We start from the raw sequence: 25048 nt of genomic DNA on the forward strand, positions 1-25048 counted from the left end.
TTTTTTTATTTGTATATTGTTTTTTTATTTGTATATTGTTTTTTTATTTGTATATTTTTTATTTGTATATTGGTTTTTTTTGTACTTTTTTTATTTGTATATTGTTTATTTCTGCTCTAGTATTTATTATTTGCCATCTGCTGGCTTTAAGCCTTATTTGCTGTTCCTTTCCTAGCTCCTTTATGTGTAAGGTTAGGTTGTATATTTGAGACCTTTCTTGCTTCTTGAGGTAGGCCTGTATTACAATAAACTTCCTTTTTAGGACAGCCTTTGCTGCATCCCAAAGGTTTTGGACTGTTATGCTTTCATTTGTTATGCTTTCATATGCTTTTCATTTCATTTCATTTCCAAAATTACATGGAAACAAATGAAAATGAAAATATAACAGTTCACAACCTTTGGGATGCAGCAACAGTGGTTCTAAGAGGGAAGTTTATAGCAATACAGGCTGACCTCAAGAAGCAAGAAATATCTCAGATCCTTCTTATCCTTCTTATCCTTCTTATCCAGTACAAAATATCAAGCAAAAGTTGCTGGTGGATATATGAGCAAAAGTGCCTTCTACTGAACCACACACTATTAGCATAAGTACAAAAAGGAGTCACCTTAAGTAAAAGAATGCCTTTCTAAATCTTGTACTGGAAAGGTAATAAAGTACAGTATTCCTTTAGCTCTGTACCATCTGGATGACCTTTCAAAGCAGGTTTTGTATATTGAATATAGTTGTCTAGATTGGAGATGATGGAAAACATCTCTTACTGGCAAATGGTAAGAGCCATTATTCTCTTTTATCCTTCCTTGCACCCCCATCCCCCATCTTTTCATGACATGGGATTGTGTATGGCAAATAAGTTTCTGAGTAAATGACAATTCTCTTAGGTCAGGGGTCCCCAAGACCACCCCTAGGTTTGGTGATTTGCTAAGATGATATAATGAAAAATCAGCAAAAGATGCATAGAATGAAGTCTGGGGGAAAGCAGGCACAAACTTACAAGAGTCCTCTTTCAGTGGAGACAGAGCATGTTTAATTCCCCCAGCCATAAGTTGTGACAACACGTGTAAAATGTTGTCTGTTAGAAAGAAACTCACAGACTGAGTGTCCATGGTTTTAATTGGGGGCTCCTCACATAGGTACTCTCTGTGTGTCATATCCTTAAATTCCAGACCCCCAGAAGGAAAGCAGGTGTTCAAAATAAATCATATTGTTGGCACAGTTTAGGAACAGTGAGCTACTCTTACCATTTAGGGTGGTAGGTACCCTCCTGAAATCCATTTTCCCAGATACCAGCAAGGACTAGCCTTGTAAACAGGCCTTTCAGTGGAGAACATTCAGGAGTACTGTGCCATCTTCACAGCTTTGTTGACCACAAATAGCCATCTTAAGCTCTAAAGGTGTCTAGTAGTCTCTATAGTTTGTTCTTATGTGCTAGCCAATATAAGCAATGTCATTATTTTTTAAAGTAAATGAAAGCTTCAGAGGTAACTTGTGGAATGGAATGTTATCTCTGAGACTGAAATTATTCTCACATCCTTTACATCCAGTGCTGTACTGGAGCGTTCCTTTGGAGAGCTGATTTTCCCATCTCTCTCCAACTCTCACATTCAGTGATGCTGGGTTTGTGGTTTGGAATTGGCTATTTGGGGAATATTTACACCATTGAAACCAGCAAATACTACAAATCAGGTATGCCCACCAGAGAGCCAGTTGTTAAACATTGATTAGCATACCACCACCTATATACCTCCTTACCATTGAGTCTGTAAATACCATGTTGCTTGAAACAGTCATAAGAAAATATAATGATTTGTATGAAATGCTGATACCTAAACAGTCTTCTGGGAGCTGAGAAGTTTCTGGTCCAAATTTCCTACCTGATTTATATGTTCTTTTTATATATTAGTTCGGGAACTTGGAATTCTCAACTTTAAAAATACCTAAAATGAGTTGCTAATAATATCGGGCTATTTTTTATTTATATAAATAGATTTATAGCAAATAAATATAATTATTATTAAAGGTGTTTCAAATGAAATTTTAAGATGCTATGATGCCCAAGCCAGCAAACCTGATTTTCTCTCTTTTAAAGCTTCCTTATGTGAAATTAGCATTGTTAAATGGATCCAAAAAGCAATTTTCTGCTCCCAAATTATTGTTGGTGGATACTTAGTACTCCAGAGAGCCCATTCTTTTCATCTGCTTTTAGTAATCTCAGCTGGCAGGTAGGAGTGCAAAACTGGAAAAGAAAAGTAAAATCATGCTTATACTAGTAAACCAACGTCAGTTTTAAAGAGGACATCAGAAGATGATAGTGGGCATAGAGGAGGGCAACATCAAAAAAAAATTATCTCAATAACACTTTCTCACGCTTTATCAGTAGAACCTTATTGCAGTTATAAATAATAAATGTGCATATCATTGATGGAGCATCGTTCACTATTTTAGAACCATTGAATTTTTTTTTTTTGCCTCTGCTACGTGTATTCCCTTTCTAAGAGTTTATCTAATGATATGACTCTGCTGAATATTCTCAAATGATTCTCCCTCAGTTAAAATCCAAAATTTGTTACGCAGCATCCAAGATTTTTTAAAGTATGATGCCAACCTTACTTAACTAACCGTCCTGTCCTCCACTTTTTACTCTGCAGCCAAACTCTGTCAGTCTCTTTCATGCCTCTTTACTTTTTCATCTTTGACTGCCAGTTGTTCATCTTAAGACCCAACTCATACCACCATTTTCTTCCTGAGTCTAGTTTCTTTTCCTATGATCCCATAGATTTTCATATACATTTAGATGCCTTTTTCATATTTTTTGTACTGAATGTGGTACACTTACTCCCTGCTGCCCCTTCATACTCCATGTCCTGTAAACTTGGTGGGCAAGGACTATGTTTTCCTAGTTCCTGTATGCCCAAAACATAATAATAGAATTGCTATATTAAAACTTTTTGTAGCACTTAACTTTTAATAGAGATATTGGAGTAGAATAGGATTTGAGGCTTTTTCTACATAGAGCCATCAATAATTACTTTGTGTCATGACTTGCCTTTTTTTACTCCTTAGGCAGATACACTGATTGACCGAGAGCATCAAAATTTTTATGAAGCATCATTAGAATATGTCTTTAAAATTCAAGAGGTTCAAGAAAAAAAGAAGTTTGAATTTGTTGAACCGGTAAGTTTCAGTTTCCCTACAAAACAGTAGTTCTAACATACCACATGGAAAGAAATGGCAATGTTTTTCTGTTGAAAATTGTGATTTTTTTTTAAAAAGAACAAAAGGGAAGGGAGGAATAGAGGAGGGAAAATATGTGGAGTTCAGGGCACTATTAGGGCAATGGAACTATTCTATATGATACTGTAATAGTGGATACATGTCATTATACATTTGTCAAAACCTACAGAATATACAATGAACAAGGTAAACCCTAATGTAAAATATGGATGTTAGTAATAACGTATCAATATTTGGTTATCATTGTAACAAATGTAGCATACTAATACAAGATGATAATAATTAGGGTGTGTGGGTGGAGGTTGAAGGAATATATGAAATCTCTTTATTTTCTCTACTCAATTTTTAAATAAACCTGACTACTCTTAAAATATTTTATTAATAGAAAAATTAAAAGATTAAAAGGACTTACATTATATATACCTAAGTAAATATAGTTCACCACTAAAGCGACCCATTTACTAAACCTTTAGGTGAAAGGAAAAAACATAAGGTTATATTTCACCCTTTGTTTCATTCCACTTCCTTGAAAGTCTGGGATCTGCCTGACTTTCCTATGAGGTAATGTAAAAAGTAATGGATTCCTTAATATAAATTGCATTACAGGAAAAAACAGGTAGCTGGTCTTTATAAGTTTACTTCATTTTCTTAACATTTTTCCCCCAAGTTGTACCATAATATGTTATAATATTGCCTGAGTAGGTGTCTTCATAAAGCATCATATGTGGTGAGTAAAGGTAAGTTCTAGAAGTCAAGATGATCTTCAGTTAATATATAATGTCAATTCCCATGAGAGGAGCAATAGTTAAATACATAGGTAATCTAAATGATTATTTAATCCATATTTTTCTTCCTATGTCAGTTTTTTAAAAATGTGTTTATAGTTAAGTAATAAAATACCTGTTCCTGTTTAAGGGGAGATAGTGAGGAAAAGGAAAAATAATACACATTTTAAAATATATTTGATGAAATTCATTTCTTGTGGGGAAACCATTAATGATTCCCTAAGGATGATGGGAAACAGAGGCAGAGCAGAGCCTGGGAAAAATTCTTAGACCCTGCCTGGCTCCCAGCCACTTGTGTTTCATTTTTCTCTCTTCAGCTGAAACTACCTCACTCGTTCCTATAAACTGGGCACTTGGCAAGCTTGTAAGACTAAACCTTCAGCCAGACAAATTTAAGGAACTGAAGACCACAACACAGGCTCAGGAATTTAATTTTTACCTTTTATTTGGGATAACAGTCTTAACTACAAGTTCTGTTTTTTCAAACAGCTAAGTCCTTAAATCCCTTAGAATGAGTTAGTAACCTCTTATTTAGTAGATGTTTTGGGTATCTTATTAAATTTTATATGACTTAAGGGACCTTCTAAGGCTTATCTGTGGCTCATTGAGATCTAGGCAGCCTAACAACCACCAGTTTGGGAAGATGACAAATATTTAAAATTCCTATTCCCTTCTCATTTAGCCCATCTCTTTATCCACCTCCCCTCCAGCAACCCTCAATTTGTTCTCGATAGTTAAGAGACTATTTGCCTTCCTCTCTTTTATCTTATTTTGTTTTTCCTTCCCTTCCCCTATGTTCATCTATTTTCTTTCTTAAATTCTGCATATGACTGAAATCATATGGTATTTGTTTTTCTCTGACTGATTTTACCTAGCATAGTACACTCTAGTTCCATCCATGTTGTTGTAAATGGCAAGATTTCATTCTTTTTGATGGCTGAATAATATTGCATTATATATGTGTGTGTGTGTATATACACATATATATGTTTGTATATGGATATGTATATACAGATATATGCATATATATACTACCACATGTGTGTGCATGTATGTATATATATATACACATATACATACACACATGTACACATATGTGTGTGTGTGTGTATATGTATACACACACACACACACACACACACACACACACACACACACACCACATCTTCTTTATCCATTTATCAGTCGATGGACATTTGGGCTCTGTCCATAGTTTGGCTATTGTTGATAGTGATGCTATAAAACATTGGGGTGAATGTGCCCCTTCGAGTCAGTACTTTTATATCCTTTGGATAAATACTTAGTAGTGCAAGTGCTGGATTGTAGGGTGGTTCTATTTTTAACTTTTTGAGGAACCTCCATGCTGTTTTCCAGAGTTGTTGCACCGTTTGCAGACCCACCAACAGTGTAAGAGGGCTCCCCTTTCTCTGAATCCTCACCAACACCTGTTATTTCTTGTGTTGTTAATTTTAGCCATTCTTACAGGTTTGAGGTGATAGCTCATTGCAGTTTTGATTTATATTTCCCTGATGATGAGTGATATTGAGAAGTTTTTCATGTATCTTTTAACCATTTGTATGTCTTCTTTGGAGAAAGATCTATTCAAGTCTTCTGCCCATTTCTTAACTGGATTATTTATTTTTTGGGTGTTGAGTTTGATTAAGTTCTTTATAGATTTTGGATACCAGCCCTGTATCTGACATGTCATTTGCAAATATCTTCTCCTATTCCGTAAGTTGCCTTTTAGTTTTGTTGATTGTTTCCTTCACTGTGCAAGTGTTAAGCTACTACAGACATAACAATAATGTCAAAAGGGAGATTATCTGCTTTTCCACTGTAGTTGACTATGGGTAACTAAACTACAGAAAGCAAAACCTCAGCTAAGTGGGACACCACTGTGTTATAAATAAATATTCCTACAGTGTCATTATTTCAAGGAAAAGCTGGTTCAAATACATAGAAAAACAGGGGGCATTTATGTTTTTTTATTAAACTATATAATTATTTTAACAGTATACAGAAAATAAGCTTTTTAAACTTAGTTTTCATTAGATATATAATTTTAATGGTCCCCCCCATTTATATATCTTACATAGAAAGTGATTATAGTTAACTGGGGTTCCCCCCCATTTATATTTCTTACATAGAAGGTGATTGTAGTAGCGTAGTTAACACTATTTAGTGTGGTAGCAAATAGCCACATATGGCTATCAGACATTCAAAATGAAAGTCTAGAATAAGGTGGGCTGTAAATAGGAAACACCTACTAGATTACAAAGGTTTGATACAAAAAAGTATATAAACTATCTCATTAAAATAGCTTTTATATTGCTTAAATATTGACATGATATATTGGATAAATTGTGTTAAACAACATATTAAATTTCACTTGGTTTGAAAGTTTGTGTTTTTTTTTTAAATTTTTTACCATTTATTCATTTTTTTGAGAGACAGAGAGAGACAGAGTGTAAGTGGGGAAGAGACAGAGAAAGAGGGAGACACAGAATCTGAAGCAAGCTCCAGGCTCTGAACTGATAGCACAGAGCCCGACATGGGGCTCAAACTCACAAACCGTGAGATCATGACCTGAGCCAAAGTCGGATGCTTAACTGACTGAGCCACCCAGGTGTCCCAAGTTTGTGTTTTTGTTTTTTGTTATTTGTTTTGTTTTGTTTTGTTTTGTTTATGTGGCTACTAGGAAACTTAAATTTTCACATTGGTTTGCATTTATTCACATTATGTTTCTGTGAAATAATGCTAAAAAAAGTCCTTTCGGATTTGGCAGCATGATATGTGAGTTCAGGTCTAGTATGGGAGGAAAAGATCAGAGAGAGAAAAACATCATCTCCTGAATCTTGTTCTTAAGATCCTCCTTCTTCTCAGAGTTGCTTGGAGCTTATGAGAATTTTGAGAGATTAGAGGGAAAAGCTTCTGAAGTATGCTGATCATGAACAGCTTACCTCAGAGAGTTGAGCCCTGGTGTATTTGAAATACATTGTGGTACAGGAAAGTTTGTGGCTCAGAAGCCCAAAGAATCTTTTTATGACTTAACTCCCTTATGGTTCATTCAGCTGCAGTTTGTGTATGTTTTGATTACATTCTTTTGCAAACTTAGCTGGAACTAAAGTTTTATGGGCAACTACTATGTGTAATGTGTTTTCTCTGTGTTATTTCACATGACCCACAAGATAGGTTTATTATTAGGTAGTTGTTATTTTTCCAGATGAGGAAATTAAGTCACAGAAAGACTGTTAGTTGCCTGAGGTCACAAACTTAAAGAGAGGGAGACACAGGAATCCAGAACCCAAAGCTGACGTCCTGTATAGTATCAACTTACTGTGTTGTAAGTTACCTGATTACAAAAATTAGTCATTCCTTAACACTTGCTCTGACCAAATAAAATATATGACTACAAAACATTGTATTGTAAAGCAAGTATTTTAATTCCTTGAAAATAGGAGATTGATCTTTACTTTGGTAAAGGTGCTTGAATCAATGTACATAACTGTGCATTTATTCATTCTTCCATCCTTTTTTAATCATCTTTTTTAAAAAGTTGCCCCCTCCCCTTGGCTGCAGTTGACCCACCCTTTTCATTAATTGACAGACAAGTATAATGGCTGAGAGGCCATTATATATAAGATGGAATTTGGCTCCAGTCTTAACAGCTGTATAAATCTGGCTTGTTTTTCACTCTGTGTACCTTAGGTTTTTATCTGTAAATTGGAAATAAAAAATTGTAGTTTCCAGGATTTTGGTAAGATGCAACCAATGCAGGTAACATACAGAGCAAGTGCCTGGTGCATCATTAGCATCAGTAAGTTTTCAGCTGGTATGGAGCCTTCACATTGACTATTAGCATTAGATACAAAAATAATATTAACGAGTTTTTTAGTGTGACTTCAAGGCCAGATAGAACTTTTTCAAAAGCACATTTTTTAAATTTTAATATGCTTTTTTAAAAATACACATCTAAATGCTGTAAGAGTATGTTTTTATTATTCTTTTTAGACTTCATTTTAGTCTTTTTGTATTATATTTAAAATATGAAAAATGAAAATAAACCATTATTGGGCCACCTCGGTGGCTCAGTCGGTTAGGCATCTGACATTTGATTTAGGCTCAGGTCATTATCTCACAGTTTGTGAGTTTGAGCCCTGTGTCTGGCTCTGTGCTGATAGTATGGAGCCTGCTTGAGATTCTTTGTCTCCCTCTCTCTCTGCCCCTGCCCCACTAGGCACACACACTCTCTCTCTTTCTAATATAAGCAAATATTTTTTAAAATGACAAGAAATAAACCATTATGTGTAAACTAAAAATACTGTTTTTGATATTCTGTCCTGAGTCTCCTAACTTTAATTTTAAATCTCTTGCTAAAGAAAATTTCACTTAATCTGCTTAATATGCTTCTTATATCATGAAGTATACTAGAAAATACTTCTTGGGTTATCTAAAGTTTGAATAATTAAATTAATTAAATTACTAAATATTACATACTAAATTAAAGTGAGATAATATATAGACCTGCAGTCTTGAAAGTAAAACCTTTTTGCGTTTTCAATATACATTAGCTTTAATATATAAAATTTAACTTCGGGTAAATTATAGTGAACAAATAAGACGATGTCATTTATTTTTTCAAAACTTTGTAGGCCTGAGGGTTAAATTTGCTAAAAATCTAAATACAGTTATTCTATAAAAATGAAACAATAAAGCCAACCTATCTTAAAATCTGTATTGGTCCTTGGATTTAGTTCTGGCTACTGCTACTGAAAATTTCCAATTTGCAAAAACAGTTAGATAGTGAATAGAATTTACTGCAAAAGCAGTTAGATAGTGAATAGGATTATAGGGTAGCTCCATTTTTAACTTTTTGAGAGACCTCCATACTATTTTCCAGAGTGGCTGCACCAGTTTAACATTCTCACCAGCAGTGTAAAAGGGTTCCCCTTTCTTTGAATCCTCACCAGCACCTGTTGTTTATTTGATTATATTTTTATACTGTTTCATTTCCATTCAATAAATTACTCTGAATATCTAAGTATTAAACTTAAAGCACTTAATGGTTATTTTGAGACTGTCATCTAAGATATTTATCTCTGTTTCCTCTGAATAAGGAATAGCAGAAAGTACAAGTTTAATAATTCACAGGCTGGATACTTGGATGAAAATTGATGCCTTTGCCCTATGTTGCCAATCATAGTTTCCAGTCACCAAATGTAGAGGTTTTATATTAGATTTGGATTTCTTTCACTGCATTATAGTATTCTGTGTAAATTCAGTATTCTGAAGTAAATTTTATTTTTTTAAAGTAGCCTTAATTGGGATGTAATTCACATACCATACAATTAAGTCATCTCAAGTTAACTTTTGTCAATGGTGTGAAGTAAGGTTCCAACTTCATTCTTTTGCATATGGTTATCCAGTGGTTCAAGAAACATTTGCTGAAAAGACTATTCTTTATCCCTTGAATGGTCTTGTTGTCCTTGTTGAAAATAAGTTGACCTTGATATGTGGGCTTATTTCTAAATTCTCTTCTTTTTCATTGATTTAATGTCTATACTTGTGCCAGTATCACACTATATTGATTACCATTGCTTCACATTAAGTTTTGAAATTGAGAAGTGTGAGTCTAAATACTTTGTTCTTCTTTTTCAAGATTGTTTTGATGGTCTGGGTTCCTTGCAATTCCATATGAATTGTAGCATCAGCTTGTCACTTCTTATTATAAAGAAGTCAGCTAGGCTTCTCATAGGGATTGCATTAAATCTACACATCATTTGGGGAGTATTGCCATGTTAACAGTATTAAACTTCTGATTAATGAACATGAAGTATTTGCCTTTTATTTAAACTGTCTTTAATTCCTTAAACAGTGTTTTATACTTTTCAAGTTATAAATTTATACTTAAAAATTATTCTTTGGTATTTTATTCTTTTGAAACTATCATGAATGGGATTCTTTAATTTCATTTTCAGATTATTCATTCCAAGTATATAGAAATAAAGTTGATTATTATATATTGATCTTGTATCCTGCAGTGTTGCTGAACTTGTTTATCAGTTCTAGTAGTTTTGTTAGTGGATTCCCTAGGATTTTCAGTGATCAACTTCTTAGGAGGTAAGGAATGGATCACATTATAAGAGTCTTTACATCTCAGTTCTTCTTATTTTGAGCAACAGTCCAGGAATTACTGCATCAGTTGCTTCAGGGCTCTTCTCCTCACTCCCATGCTAGCCCCAGCCCCTTTTCTTACTTTTCTTTTCCATTCACAGTATCAATGATAACTGTGGGTCCTTAAGACTTGAAACCTGGTGATTGATGGGATGGGGAATTATGAATGTTTTTCCTTTGCTGTCTTGCAGTGATTTTTGCTAAATGATTATCTGTAAATGTAGTGTCAACATTTATATTTGCTCAGGTTATTGGAGTCGCAAATAGTTATTTGATTCTAAAATCCTTGGGAATAATAAAGTGCTATGTAAAGCTTTTCTGGTGATAAAAATGATTTAATATGAAAACCTATCTCTTCAGTAGTTTTTAGTTGTTATTATTATTTTAAAGTTCAGGTTTACTTTAAGGTAAGCTGAGACAGTTATCTTTCCCACACTGCTCCACCCACTCAGTCCAATGGAACACAGAAAACAGCATATAGGAAATGGAATTCTTAAGCTTTTTAGGCTGTCCTATTAAGTTACCTTAATTTAGCCTCATGGAACCTGTTGAGAATAAAATAAACTAGTAGTTATTCAAGCTTAAAAAGTTTGACTCTACTGCCATCTAGTGGCAGTTATTTCATACATGTGGTCTTTAAACTTTCACAAAAAATGCTTGCAAAGTAGGTGTGGAACAAAAGGAAAAGGTGGGTGGGTCTTTGTAGATAATTTTTTTGTACCTCCCTCCACATTGTTGTTTCCCTAGGGGATGCTTAGCATGTATTGTCTGCTACTGGGCAAATCTCTGAATTCTGCTAGAAGATGCCAATAGGTTTATTTATTTAGACAGATCTTGGGGAATTTGATGTTTTATAGGAATACTTACTATAGGTATTCTTATCGTCTTTATAAGTTTAATTAAATTCTGTATAATTAGGATAATATTAGAATAGCATCTTCCTTGTATGGCGTGTAGCTAATAAGATAGTTTAATTGGAGACCAATTGTAGACATTAAAACATGAAATAATACTCCTTCAAACTACTTCATAAACTATTATTCATATATTTAAAATTTAAAAGACTAGTTTTCTATATACTTCAAAAGAAGTATACTTCTTATTTGTCTCTGAAAACTTACAAATCTGTATATCAAATCTCAAAAAATTAAAGATATTCTTAACCCTATTTTAAGATATAGTTCTTTTTAATTAGGCCACAGTATGTGCACACTATATATTGGATATTTCAGCATATCTACATCATTTTAGCAAAGGATAATCTATTGAGTATTTAGTTTTGATAGTAATTATCTGTTGATATATAATTGACAGTGTAAAATAATTCTAAAATTGGAAAACAATACATTTTGGCATCAGGAATTGTTAAACAAGAGAAAGGAAGTCTTTAAAATATAACAACTTAAAACCAATTTGAAAGTACTTGCTTTCTGACATGAGCATAACTTAGTAAGAAGTTGACTTGCTATAGGAAGAAAGCATTAAGTCCTTGTTTTCAGATAGAACCAGTAGTTATTCTTGGAAATTATAACACATATACCACTTGGTGCTTATGCCTAGCCCCCAGACATAGGAAATGTTGGGGTGTTTATTCACATATCAAAATTTCAAACTGTATTTCTTCTTTAGTTCAAAATAGTAGCTTACCGACATAATATGCTGTTTGAATTAAAAAAAAAAAAAAAAAAAAAAACATGGGGCGCTTGGGTGGCTCAGTTGGTTAAGTGTCTGACTTCAGTTCAGGGCATAATATCACAGTTCATGGGTTCGAGCCCCTCATCGGGCTCTGTGCTGACAACTCAGAGCCAGGAGCCTGCTTCGGATTCTGTGTCTCCCTCTCTCTCTGCCCCTCCCCCACTCACACTCTGTCTCTCTCTCAAAATTAAATAAACATTAAAAAATTTTTTAAAAACATTATTTCTCAAAAGCATTTTCTAACTTTATTGTAGGAAGAGATCAAATTGGTGGAGAAGTTTGTAATAAAAAATCCCAGTGAATTAAATGAAGAAAGTTAATAATGTTTCAGTTGTAATTACTCTCTGTAAACAACCATGTCCTGTAATGGAGAACCACTCTTGCTTTATGAATTAGACCCTAATAAATAAGTACATATGAGTTTGGGATTGGAAGGTTAGGATAATAGACATTGTGGTTTCCTAAAGAGGATTTTACTCTAATTCTTTAATGAAAGATCTGTATCCAGTTCCAGGTTGTTGCTCAACTCTTCCCTCTGATTTCAGTTCTTCTTACTACTTGCTGAAATGTTGTCTATTTAATACCCACATCAGTACTGCCACCTTGAGAAATTTTTCTTAATTTTATCTGGCCAAATTCTTATTCCTTCCCTTGGGTACTCCTTATCTCTAATTCGCTGGTTTGTCTTCCTCACATCTGCACATGTTTATCTCTCTGTTTGGGTTAGAAGCTCTTCTAAGGTGGGAACTATGTCACTTTGGCTTTTATCCTAATGGTCTGTCCTGGATATTTCTTCAATGCATTTGAATAGTAGAATAGTTAATAGAACAACTGTCCCACTCACTGTTTACCAAAAATGAAGTAAAAATTAGTTTTTGTGGTTTGTTTCACATTCATAACTCTAGTGTCTGCTTGCCAAACAAAGGGAGTTGAAAATTTATTAGGTTGAGGAATTAGAATGAAATATAATTTCCCAATTTATTATGTTTGGTGGTCATCTTTTTTTAAAACATATTTTCATAGTTTCTTTCATTTTTCTGTTTGCAGCTTTTGTCATTCTTGCAGGGTTTATTTACTTTTTACCACGAGGGATACGAACTCGCCCAAGAATTTGCACCATATAAGCAACAGCTTCAGTTCAACTTGCAGAACGTAAGACTATACCTATTTTTACTGCCTCTCCTTAGTGAATCAGATGATGACAAGGAAACTAATTATAATACAGCCAAACCTTGGAGTAGGTCAAAAATTTACCTAATATAGAAAAGCCACTTAATAAATTTATTAAAATATTTTTTTTTCTAGCTCCTGGTTAAAAGTATACCAGGAAAGAGCTAATCATATGTTAGAAAAAGTTATGCTGGCAAGTTTCATAGAAATAAATATTACTGAGATATACATAATAGATACTTGGAAGGTTGGAAACTTTTGCCTTTATTCAGTGTTCTCATTGATTTACTGAGTGACCTCTGGCAAGTCTTACTTTCTGAAAGGGTAACGTTTCTATATTTGTGAAATTAAGAGGTTGTACTTAAGCACTGAAGGAATGTCCTTTTTCTCTCTCAAATTGTATATAACAAATATGATATTTTTATTTGAATTTGAATAATAATAATTATTGAATATGGTTTTTAAGGACTCATAATAATTGCTTTAAAGCTTAATTGAGAATTATTTACAAACATCATATTTTTGTTAGAGTTTATTTTGTAAGTTGTCTAATCCTTTTAATGTCCAGTTTCATAGTTATATAAATTCAGATTTGCAGATGATTAACATCACTTACATTAAAAAAAAATACAAAAACGTATCCAATCCATTATTGGATTATTGAACCTGACAAGAAAGTTCTAACTGTTGAGAATTTTGTATGAATGAACTTATTTCTGAAACCCTGATAATCTAGTACTCTATAGCCAAAATAGTTTGGAAAGTTTTCACTTCTTTTTCTATAAAAAGCTTGTCTTTCACTGCTTATCTGATTCTTGCCATTGTGGAGATGTTCAATAAATGGAACTATGGAGTTGGAATGTCCCATGAGAAATAGGTAATTGGATTTATTTAATGTATATTTTGGGTTTTAGCTTTTTTTTTAATCTAGATTTTCTAGCAGAATCAGTTTCACATGCAAGCCATTTCATTGTTTTTCAATATGGAACGCATTTGGACTTCTTCGTAAATACTAAAAGGGAAAATTATAAAGGCCAAAATATTTTTATTAAGATTCCTGCGATTCAAGAACAAGAGAGGAATGTAAAGAATTGGAAATTTTTCTGATCCTTATGTTTAAAAGAATTTGAAAAAAAAAGTTTAAAAAGTAGTAAAAGTGACAAGAAAATTTTCCTAACTTACTTTGGGATTCAATTATTTTATCATGGGCCATAACAACTTTTAGAGTTGGGTGGTGATAATTTTTATATTTCCAAACATATTGTTTGCTTCCAAACATATTATTGAAATAATGTGGCCTGAATACAAAAGAGAGAGAAAAGCTTTAAGCTTTCTATGTCTTACCTTAAGTAAACTTGCTGTAATGTGAGTAAACTATTTTTTGTAATAGAAGATGTTACAACTAGGAAACCCATTCGTTTTTTGTTGTTGTTTTTTGTTTTTAATTTATTTAATTGATCTTTTTAATTTACATCCAAGACCCGGCAATTGCACTACTGTATCCAAGGGATACAGGTATGCTGTTTCGAAGGGACACATGCACCCCAATGTTTATAGCAGCACTATCAACATTAGCCAAGTATGGAAAGAGCCCAAATGTCCATTGATGGATGAATAGATAAAGTTGTGATATATGTGTGTGTGTGTGTGTGTGTGTGTGTGTGTGTGTACATACACACGATGGAAACCCATTCGTTTTTATGAGTTAATTTATACACTGACCTCATGATTACTATTTCAAGATAAGTCTGCTTTTTTACCTTAGGTATTAATGAATATAAAACTCTATTTCATAAATATTATATTTTTAAATGTTATGATTTGAACCCTAAGGAATATTGTTAGAGTAGGAAATAGGAATAAAGTACATGCCCCCCCCACACACACAGATTAAAAAAAACGAAAAACATGCAGAAGCTTATTCAGGAAAGTTTCACTAACACAATTCAAAATCAGACCATGGGACTCAGCATGTACGATCAACGATGTGGTGTATAGTGCTGAGAGAATCAGAGTTATCCTTTGCACCATTTGTAGTTTTGAAACTTTAGGCTGGAAGTTCCTCAAAACTGGTAGGAAACAATGAATGAAATTGTTGTTTCTATTTACTTAAAGACAAGGAATAATTTTGAAAGTACTCGACAAGAAGTAGAGCGGTTGATGCAAAGAATGAAATCTGCCAACCAAGATTACAGACCACCCAGCCAGTGGACAATGGAAGGCTATCTTTATGTCCAGGAGAAACGTGAGTCACAAAGATGTAACTTAATGTCTCTTATAATTAACATTCTGTTTCTGTGAGATTTGACTTGGTTAGTGTTTTTTCCTTCAAATAGGGAGACTACAGTTCCTTACAGCTTTATCATATTTAGTCTGCTCTCCCACTACCACCATCAAAGTGAGGAAGTTTTTCCACATTTCGCCATCAGGATCTCCAAGTTGGCATATTATTGAACTTGGAACTTACAACCTTCACTGATGGTACGGTAACATGAGTTCAGTTTTAGAGTTTCATTGTGATAGCTAATCTCAATTTAAAGTTTGATGAAAAATTGAAATTCAAAGCCTTTATCAGTATGAATCATCCTGGTGACTATAATACTTTTATTTTCCCACAGCATTATTTCATTTAATTGTGCTCCATCAGTTTTTAGGAGTAAAATTGGCAATCATGTAATGTGAAATTGGCACTCTTTACTTCCTGAGGTTAGGAAATAAGCATCAGACACAACAGGACATTATTATAATTGCCTCACACTAAGAAACTTTTTCTCACAAAAATTAATAAAAACCCATCCAAACTTGTATAACTAGGGCTCTTTCTGCATGGTGCTTGCATTGAATGGAACAAGTTGGACCAAATTAACTGTTTCAAACCAGATATACCCTAATGCACCAATCTCCTACTGTTTGTGGTAAAGGAACAGTTGTCTTTATTTCCAATCCATTATGGATCTGTCCATAAAACACAAAGTCATGTGCTTGAATTTTGCAATAATGCCAAATCACTGTACAAGTTTTGAAACGCTTATTTTTATTTTCTGTACTATTGTCATATATTGAGACTCAAAAACTACATAGAGTAGCACTACTCTGAAGTCTCCATATCAGTAGATGATAGATTAATGAAGTTGTTTTGGTTAGTTAGTAAGATGTTACAGTTAAAAGGTTTGAGATGGGAAAGCTGGAGATTCTGGGTTGGCTGTGAAAGTTTTTGACATAATGCAATATGATTACTAAAATGCCAGCACACTTTATGTTTGACATTCTCACTCAGGTGATGCTCATTTGTTGGATAGCAGTGTACAAGCAAATAATGATTAGTTCTAACAAACAAACTCAGCAAATATCTGTTACTGTACGGGTTAGATGATAGAGTGCTGCTGGCTCAGGAGATCTGGATTTGAGGATTTTCTCTTTCATCACGATCGACTTTGACCAGTGTGCTATCTTTGAATGTCAAAATAAATCTAATGACCTGCCTAGCTATTCTGTAATTAGACCATAATACATTGCTTTCACCATAATTTCATGAAAAAAAAATAATTCATTTGTCACATACAAGGTATATGGATTTAACTCAGGACACTAAAGAAATTTTTGAATACTTGTTTTGAATAACTTCTTCAGATTTGAAAACCTCAGTGTGAGGGTACATTGAGCTTACATTTTGCATCAATAAAATATTTTGCTGAGCAGAAAAATGTATTGATAGAGAGGCTTGTTCAAACGTGTGTAGTAGAGGAGGTGCCATCCTCTTGCTTAAAGATTTTTTTTTTATTCATTACAATTCAATAATGTTTTATGGCTTGACTTTTTTCGTTTTTGTTTTTATTCCCCAGTGTTGCACAGTTGCTAAAATCCTTATGGGTACACAGTATTTTGTTCTAAGAAAAGAAAGATGGATTACCTAGCTAAATTATTTTGTACATTAATTTTCAAATACATCATGTTTATTTGCTACTTGCTAGTCCATCTCTTGGGCAAGGGTGTAGTTTACTTGTTCTCCATTTGTTGGACATTTCAGTCTGACTATAAGCATAGGCCCTTGAGTAACTTGGAGACTGCATCGGTGGACAAAATTCAGTATTTTGTGCACCCATCTGATGTTGGTATCTTGTGTTTTAAGATACTTGACTTCCCCTCTGGGTCAGTCCTAGATGATTATAAAGCCCTTTTTGATATTGATGTTTCCCCTGAAATATGCTATCTCTTTAAATGATATCACCCACCTTCTTAGGCTGGAAACTGGAAATAAATACTTAACTCCTTAACTCCATTGTCTCCCTGTAACTTGGGGCCCACTCTTTGCATTTTATCTCCTTGGTAACCTTTGAACCCACACCTTCTCATCTCCACAGTCTTACAGTGGCCTCATAATTGTTCTCTTTCTGCCGCTAGGTTTGCCTGTCTATAATCCATCCTCTGTGGCACTTCCAGCACACCCCTCTACAATGCTAGCTTGTTGTGCTCATCCTGTGATGGCCCCTTAGTGGTGTGTGGCCTTTGAGACTTGCACATTTGGACTCTCTCACTTTCTTTCTTTAGCATGCTCTCCTTTCATGTTGCCTTCCTGCTCCTAAGAAAATTTCCTCTCGGTGTTCTCCATATCCACCTGCATTGTTTTTACAGCTTTAGTGAGGTACAGTTGGCATACAATGAATTGCAGATATTTAAAATGTATAATTTGATAAGTTTTGCCATATATATATATATATATATATATATATATGCACCTGTGAAACTATGACCACTGACAACAATGAACATATTCATCAACTTCAAAAGTGCTCTCATGCCCCAATATAATCCCTCCCTTCTTTCTTTTCGTATTCACCATCTCCTCACTTCCCATTGCCTGGGGATTTTAAAAGAAAAATGAATGGATTTATATCCCTTTGGAATTATTTTTGTTTAATTTATTTTAAGAGAGAGTGCACATGCATGCTCACGAGTGGGGGAGGGGCAGAGAGAGAGGGAGACAATCCCAAACAGGCTACGAACTGTCAGCCCAGAGCTGGACGCAGGGCTCTAATTCACAAACTATGAGATTATAACCTGAGCCAAAGTCAAGAGTCAGACAGTTAACCTACTGACCACCCAGGCACCCATGGAATTATTTTTATACAGGGGACAAATATCCATAGCCCCTTTCCACTATGTATATTTGAAAACATTTATAAGAATATCAAACCAGTTCACATATTGATTGTACTGTTGCTGTATACTGAATGAATAAGTTCTGTGGGGAATAGAAGATGAGATAAAAAATTTGGCTTCAGGGTCTTTATTCTGTAGTGGAAGGCATAAGACACACTCATACAATTAGAAACCAGTGATCATAAATATGAAAGCTGTAAATTGAGTGATAAATGGAGATGGATGTGATGGGGTAGTAGTAGGAGATCATTGCAGTTTGAACACAGAACCTCACTTTATCTAGATCTGTGGTTTTTATATTACCCACTTCTGGGCATACATTAAATTGCATTCTAATGGATTTCATTTTAAACAGGAAGAGCATGGGTTCCAAAGTCAGAACTATGTTGAAATTCCATGCTTGCCACCTGTTAACTAGATGATACTTGAACAAACAATTTTCTGAGGTCAGTATTCTAATTTATAAAAGAAAAATACTCATACCCATCCAATAATGGTGTTGCAAGAATAGAGATAATATATATAAAATGTCTCTATTATCAGTATTGGTGGATAATATTTACCATGAACATTTACTATTTTGTGCAATTTAGATTTATCTCATTAGATTCTTAAAACAACTATTGAGAAGTATTATTCTGCTAAAAATAACAATTCAATCACATGCCCTATTGATGGAGAAAGTAGCGCCATCTCCAGCTCCTAAGCTATATTTTTTATATGTAAAATCCTCTTTATAATGTCTGACTTAACCTGCCTCTTCAGTGCAGTAGGTAGTGTGCATCAGTCTTATATGATGTCTGACTTTAGAAGTTTCTAGATAAAATGTTGGTGCTTGGTAGGTATTTAGTGAATGTTATTTCCTCTCATTCCACAAACATCATCTGAGCAACCTCAGATGATTAGTGGGTAAGATAATTAAGCTTGTTTTATTTTGCAACAGTAGAGATAAAATAAATTTTTATTTTCCCACACTTTTTTTAAAGGACTTCAGAATTTCTTGTCTAAGAACATCTGCTCTGTTCTGGCCTAGTGCCAAGCAACTTTAGAGGAAGTAGCATGTGTGTACAACAAACTTGAAGATTAAATACACAAGGTTCTATACTTCAGATGGAGGCAGGAAAAAACAATTTAGGTATAAAATGTCATCAGAGCATTACAGTAGTTTTATTTAAAAATTATTGCTAATATTGCTTCATAAATTGCTTCTTAAGTAATAAAGTCACTATAAGTATTTTCATCCAGCCACTTCTACTAATCAGCTCTAAGCCTTTAAGTATTTTATACTGCATGTAACAGAATTATCAACAAGTATGCTTAAGTATTGTAGCGTGAAATGGCCCTAAAACAGAATTGAAGTTTATTACAATAATCCTTTATGATTAAAAAAGTGTATAGCTATACCCTATAATTTTAACTCTGGAGTTGTTTAAGTATTTTAAAGCTAAATATGACACCAAGGGCACTGTTATTATAGAAAAAAAATTCAAATGGCTCATGAAACACTTTTATCAAGTGGTACATTGTTACATTACAATTTCTCACTTTTAAATATATGGTTATGAAACTAAGCCAGCAATAATATTGTACATAATTGTTGCTAGAAAGATCCAGGTGTTAAGCAGGATGGGAGCCTAGATGGAGAAGTTGTAGAGAAAACGGACTCCATTTTCAACCCAATTAGCCCACTCTGGCTTTTGAATACAGGATAATTGGCTTCTCTGTGGGAAAACTGAAGGTCTTCTACCTTAGTCATGGAAAAATTAAATCACCGTGCATCCCTATTCCTGGTGAAGCAGCAGCATCTAATTCCTTAAGGAGAATATAGGAGAATAATGTGGTATGCTATGGGAAAGAGTTGCACAGTATTTATAGGGGTAAAAATGAGCACTATACATATATAGCTTTCTTTTAAATGAAACTTAAAAGTTATTTTTACTTTAAGGAGTTCACTTTTTTCGGATTAGTGGTAAGAGGAAATAACTCCAAGTTCAATGAGGTCTTAGAAAGATGAATGATTAATTCCTTCATTCATTTGTCAAGTATTTATTGAGAGACAGCTAATGTCTGGGCCTGTTCTAAGGATTAAGAATATACTAGTAAGGGGCGCCTGGGTGGCTCAGTTGGTTGAGCATCTGATTCTTTATTGTGGGGTTGTGGGATCGAGCCCCGCATCAGGCTTGGTGCTGAGTGTGGAGTCTGCTTGGAATTCTCTCTCTCTCTCTCTCTCTCTCTCTCTCTCTCTCTCTCTCTCTCTCCTTGCCCCTCTCCCCCACTCACATGTGCACTCTGTCTCTGTCTCTCTCTCTCTCTCTCTCTCTCTCTCAAAAAAAAAAAAAAAGAAAGAAAAAAGAAAAGAATATACTAACTAGTGAGCAGAACAACACATGTTCCTGCTGTATAGAGCTTTATAGTCTAGTGGCAGAAACAAACAATAAATAGAATAAATTCATAAAACTTATCATGTTTCAGATAGTGATAACTGCCAAGAAGAAAATAAAGCTAGAGAGATATAAGAAATATCAAGGTAAGAGTGTTGAGATGTTAGATATCTCTGCAGGAAAGGCTGTATTATAAAGGTGTCATTTAGGAAAAGATGTAAAGAAAGTAACAATGCAAACCATGCAGATAACTGAAGGAAAAGTAGTTCAGGCTGGAAGAAGAACAGGGTGTACAAATGCCGTGGGGTAGAAATGCATTCTCTCTGTTCAATAATCAGCAAGGGAGAGGGGCAGTGTACCTAGAGCAGAGTATATAAGGCAGAAGGTACTAAGATGCGAGGACAGATCAGTAATGAGGGGCCAGAACATGTAGGGCCATTGTGTATAGTAATAGGTTCTTCGTCTTTTGTTTTTTAAGTCCTTTTTGAACTATTCATACTTTTAATGTTTATTTTTGAGAGAAAGACAGAGAGAGAGAGACAGAGCATGAGCGGGGAAGGGGCAGAGAGAGAGGGAGACAGAGAATCCCAAGCAGGCTCCAGGCTCTCAGCTGTCAACACAGAGCCTGACGCAAAGCTTGAACTCACAAACTGTGAGATCATGACTGAGCTGAAGTTGAATGCTTAACCTGCTGAGCCACCTGGGCACCCCAGCTGTTTGGTTTTTACCTGGAGTGAAGTGGGAAACCACTGGAGGGTTATAAGCAAAGTGGATGAAATGACCTGGCTAAAGTTTTAGTGGAGTTTCTGGCAGTTTTGAGAGTAAAGGACAAGGATATAAGTAAGGATATCAGTTATAGTAACTCAGGCTCTTTCTCATTGTTCCTACCTCTTTGGAATGTAAGATATGTCACTTTTACTGAGATAACTGAAATTCAGAGGTAATGTAACTCTTGAGCTACAAAGGAGTATCAGTGCTGCAAGTAAAGCCACGTTTGATTCCAAGACACTTTACCCCATACCACTCTTCCCCAACACTGGCCTTTCTCACAGTAAATATTCTAAACTTTCATGGCCTATGGAGATACTCAGTTGTGTATCATAGCCTCAAAAACTGTACAAACTTAGACACAAATCATTTATTAACAATCTGTAATGTTTGTTTCCTTACATCAGGGCCGCTTGGTTTTACATGGATTAAACATTATTGTACATATGATAAGGGAAGTAAAACATTTACAATGAGTGTTTCAGAAATGAAATCCAGTGGGAAAATGGTGAGTTTTCTTTTTTTTAAAAAAACTGAGTTTATTAGTTAAGTAATGGAAACAAAGCAAAAAAAAAATCACATTTGCTTGCTTTTCTAATAAACATGTAAACAATTTTTAAAAATCAAAAAGTCAAAAAAAGTCTTCTCAAAGTTCAGTGATCTTGATGACTTGAAAGAGTGGCCAGGATTTTCCTTTATCTCCTCATGGAATGTTTATAAGAGTGGAGTTCAATGTAGGGATCCTTCAGGAGACCACAGAGGTGTCCTCCCATATCCCTGGCAGCAGAGTTGTTTGTAGCTGGCAGCCCAGTAGAGACTGTTGGTGGCTGGACCAGGCTCAAGGACTCTGCATCTTTCCTCCAGGTGGCCTCTGTGGGAGGCTGCCTTTTGCCCCTGCATGCTGCTTCCTCTTCTAAACTGTGTGCTGTTTACTGAAATGCTGGCCAGCAGACTTTCTCAGAAGAATCAATTGATGCCCATTTACCCCAAAAGTAAATTGGTCACTGAATGTCTCGCATGGCTAGTGAACAATATAGAACAAAGTGTACTTTATATAAGGAAGTGCTACTGCTACAGAGTGCAGCACTTTTATTGTGTAGAGGTTACAATCTTTTTGAGTTATGGTATGAATATGGCAAGTGACTGGACTTAAGAATTAGATAATTTAAAGCCATATCATCTAAGAATCCTAGAGCTGAGAGTTATCCTAAAGATTATTTAGTCTAGCCTTATTTTGAAAGATTAGAAAATCGAGGTAAGTGACTCACCTGGCTAATTTGTGGTATAGATCATAGCAGAGGTAAATGTTGATCTAACTTAGGTATATACTCAAATACATCAGCTGAAACTTATTGTGCTTGGGCATTCAATAGAGTCTAATAATTCAAATGGAGAGACAATATAAAGGAGAACATACCAGAGCAAAAGTAACCTTCAATTCCTGCCATCATGAGAGAAGTTAAGTGCTGTAATCATGCTAGTTTGTACTTTAAAGGTTTCATAAGAAAAGATGTTGCCTGAAAGCCTGCTTATGTGACAGTCAGTGAGCTGTTAACAAGTAGACCAAGCCAAACTTCTGCTAATAAATAAATCTATGATCTTTGTAACCAAAGATAGTAGAATTAACCAGACATTAGGTAAACATTCCCCTTAAGGTGACTGGTGTCTCAGGTATATAGAAGAGAATTCTTACAGCTTCAGGTTGTGTTGGATCTTATCCAAACAGTTGTGGTTTCACTAGTAGAATAGCAGTTGGTTATCAGCAGAGCAGTCATGTGTTGTGTATGAAAGCCATACATTTATAGCAAGCAAATACTAGAAATGTATTATTTTGGTAGCTCTCCTGAGACTTTGAACCAATTATCATTTAATACTATAAGACTTTAATACACACACACACACACACACACGTGCACACATACTTGCTCACGTGTATGCCCCCTCCCACACACACACAGAGATAAACAATACTAATCTCTTAGCAACCTTGGGCATTTGATTCAGAGCAACAGTGTTGTATCCTGACAAGCATTCTGTATATCTAATTGTGACATTAAGGTAACTGTGATATAACACCTTCTGTAAATCTGAAGTCCTAAACAATGTACATTGTAGAGCTATTTAACATAAGTTTAAGTATTTAAGACCACTAGACAGGCATGCCACAAAATTATTTAAGTAATATGAGTATATGTGATTAATTTATTAAAGAACAGTTTGTATTATAATTGAGCAGTTAACATTAGGCAAAAAGTCTGTATTCAGAGGACAGGATGTGATTATGACCTTTATATATAACCTTTAAGTTAACTTTTTTTAAAAATTAACATTTTAATGGAAGCAACCTTAGATGGCATATTTTATATTTTTCAGTTGCCCTTGTCATCACGTCAATAATGTGTTCCTCTTCTTGTTTCAGAATGGCCTCGTTACTGGTTCACCAGAAATGTTTAAATTGAAATCTTGTATCCGACGGAAGACAGATTCAATTGACAAACGATTCTGCTTTGACATAGAAGTTATTGAAAGGTTTGAGGTTTTATTTTTACTTTATATTTTTAATATGCTAAATTATTTGTTTCTGTGTTTAGATATAAGTATGAAACAGTATACAGGTACTTGTTTTTCAGTCTTTAAAAACAGTATGCATATTTATTTCATTCTTTTATGTATTTATTCAACAAATATATATTGCATGATGCATTCAATAAATAAATCAGACACAGAATGCTAGCAAAAAGCAACATCACTCAAAGAAGAATTTGGGAAATCAACATAAATGACTACATTAAGGGATTTGTGGTGGACTTGAGTTCCCTTTACTATGAATGATCCTGACAACATTGTTCACCATGCCTGGGTAAGCCTTTTTGTGGACTTTTGAAGCCTGGTAGCCTTGCTTCCAAGGAATAATAAGACAGCTGGGAATGCCATTAGTTTCCTTCAGCCAGTGAAATTCAGTGCCTCCTCTGGGCAGAGCACCGTTCTGGACATTGGGACATTGGGAGAGACATAAATGTTGCACATGTGAGTTTATAATCTAATGGGGATATTTAGCTCTACTTTTTTTTTCCTTGTATCAATACAAGAAGAACAGAAACTAAATATGGACAGATATACTTCTTTCTCTCTATTCTATTCCACAATCTATTTCTCTTCCCCTGCATTACTACCATACTTTTCTGAATACTGTAGCTTTGTGTGAATGCACTATTTAAAATGCTTACTCTATATACTCTTATAAACTATAGTTTACATATATGTCGCTTATAACTACTCAGTAGGGCAAGGCCCCCATTTTTTATGCTTCTTTAAATAGTGGCGCCTGGGTGGCTCAATTGGTTGGGCAACCGACTTCAGCTCAGGTCAGGATCTCAGTTTGTCAGTTCGAGAGCCGCGTCGGGCTCTGTGCTGACAGCTTGGAGCCTGGGGCCTGCTTTGGATTCTGGGTCTCCGCCTCTCTCTGCCCCTCCCCTGCTTACTCTCTGTGTCTGTCTCTCAATAATAAATAAACGTTATGGGGCGCCTGGGTGGCGCAGTCGGTTAAACATCCGACTTCAACCAGGTCACGATCTCGCGGTCCGTGAGTTCGAGCCCCGCGTCAGGCTCTGGGCTGATGGCTCGGAGCCTGGAGCCTGTTTCCGATTCTGTGTGTCTCCCTCTCTCTCTGCCCCTCCCCCGTT

The 25048-nt window shown here is 34.8% G+C and overlaps 1 protein-coding gene across 1 annotated transcript in view; it reads left to right on the forward strand.

Annotated features, from left to right (window-relative positions):
• Positions 1-25048, forward strand: part of ARHGAP42 (Rho GTPase activating protein 42) — a 339332-nt gene that overhangs the window by 248532 nt on the left and 65752 nt on the right. The window contains exons 6-10 of the mRNA XM_040489702.1: positions 3062-3172; positions 12934-13038; positions 15172-15301; positions 21773-21873; positions 23785-23894. Coding sequence (XP_040345636.1) covers positions 3062-3172; positions 12934-13038; positions 15172-15301; positions 21773-21873; positions 23785-23894 — 557 coding nt within the window. The remainder of the gene's footprint in view (positions 1-3061; positions 3173-12933; positions 13039-15171; positions 15302-21772; positions 21874-23784; positions 23895-25048) is intronic.

Source organism: Herpailurus yagouaroundi, unplaced genomic scaffold, assembly GCF_014898765.1.
Source record: "Herpailurus yagouaroundi ecotype Mexico unplaced genomic scaffold, PumYag 180, whole genome shotgun sequence".
Lineage (NCBI taxonomy): Eukaryota > Metazoa > Chordata > Mammalia > Carnivora > Felidae > Herpailurus > Herpailurus yagouaroundi.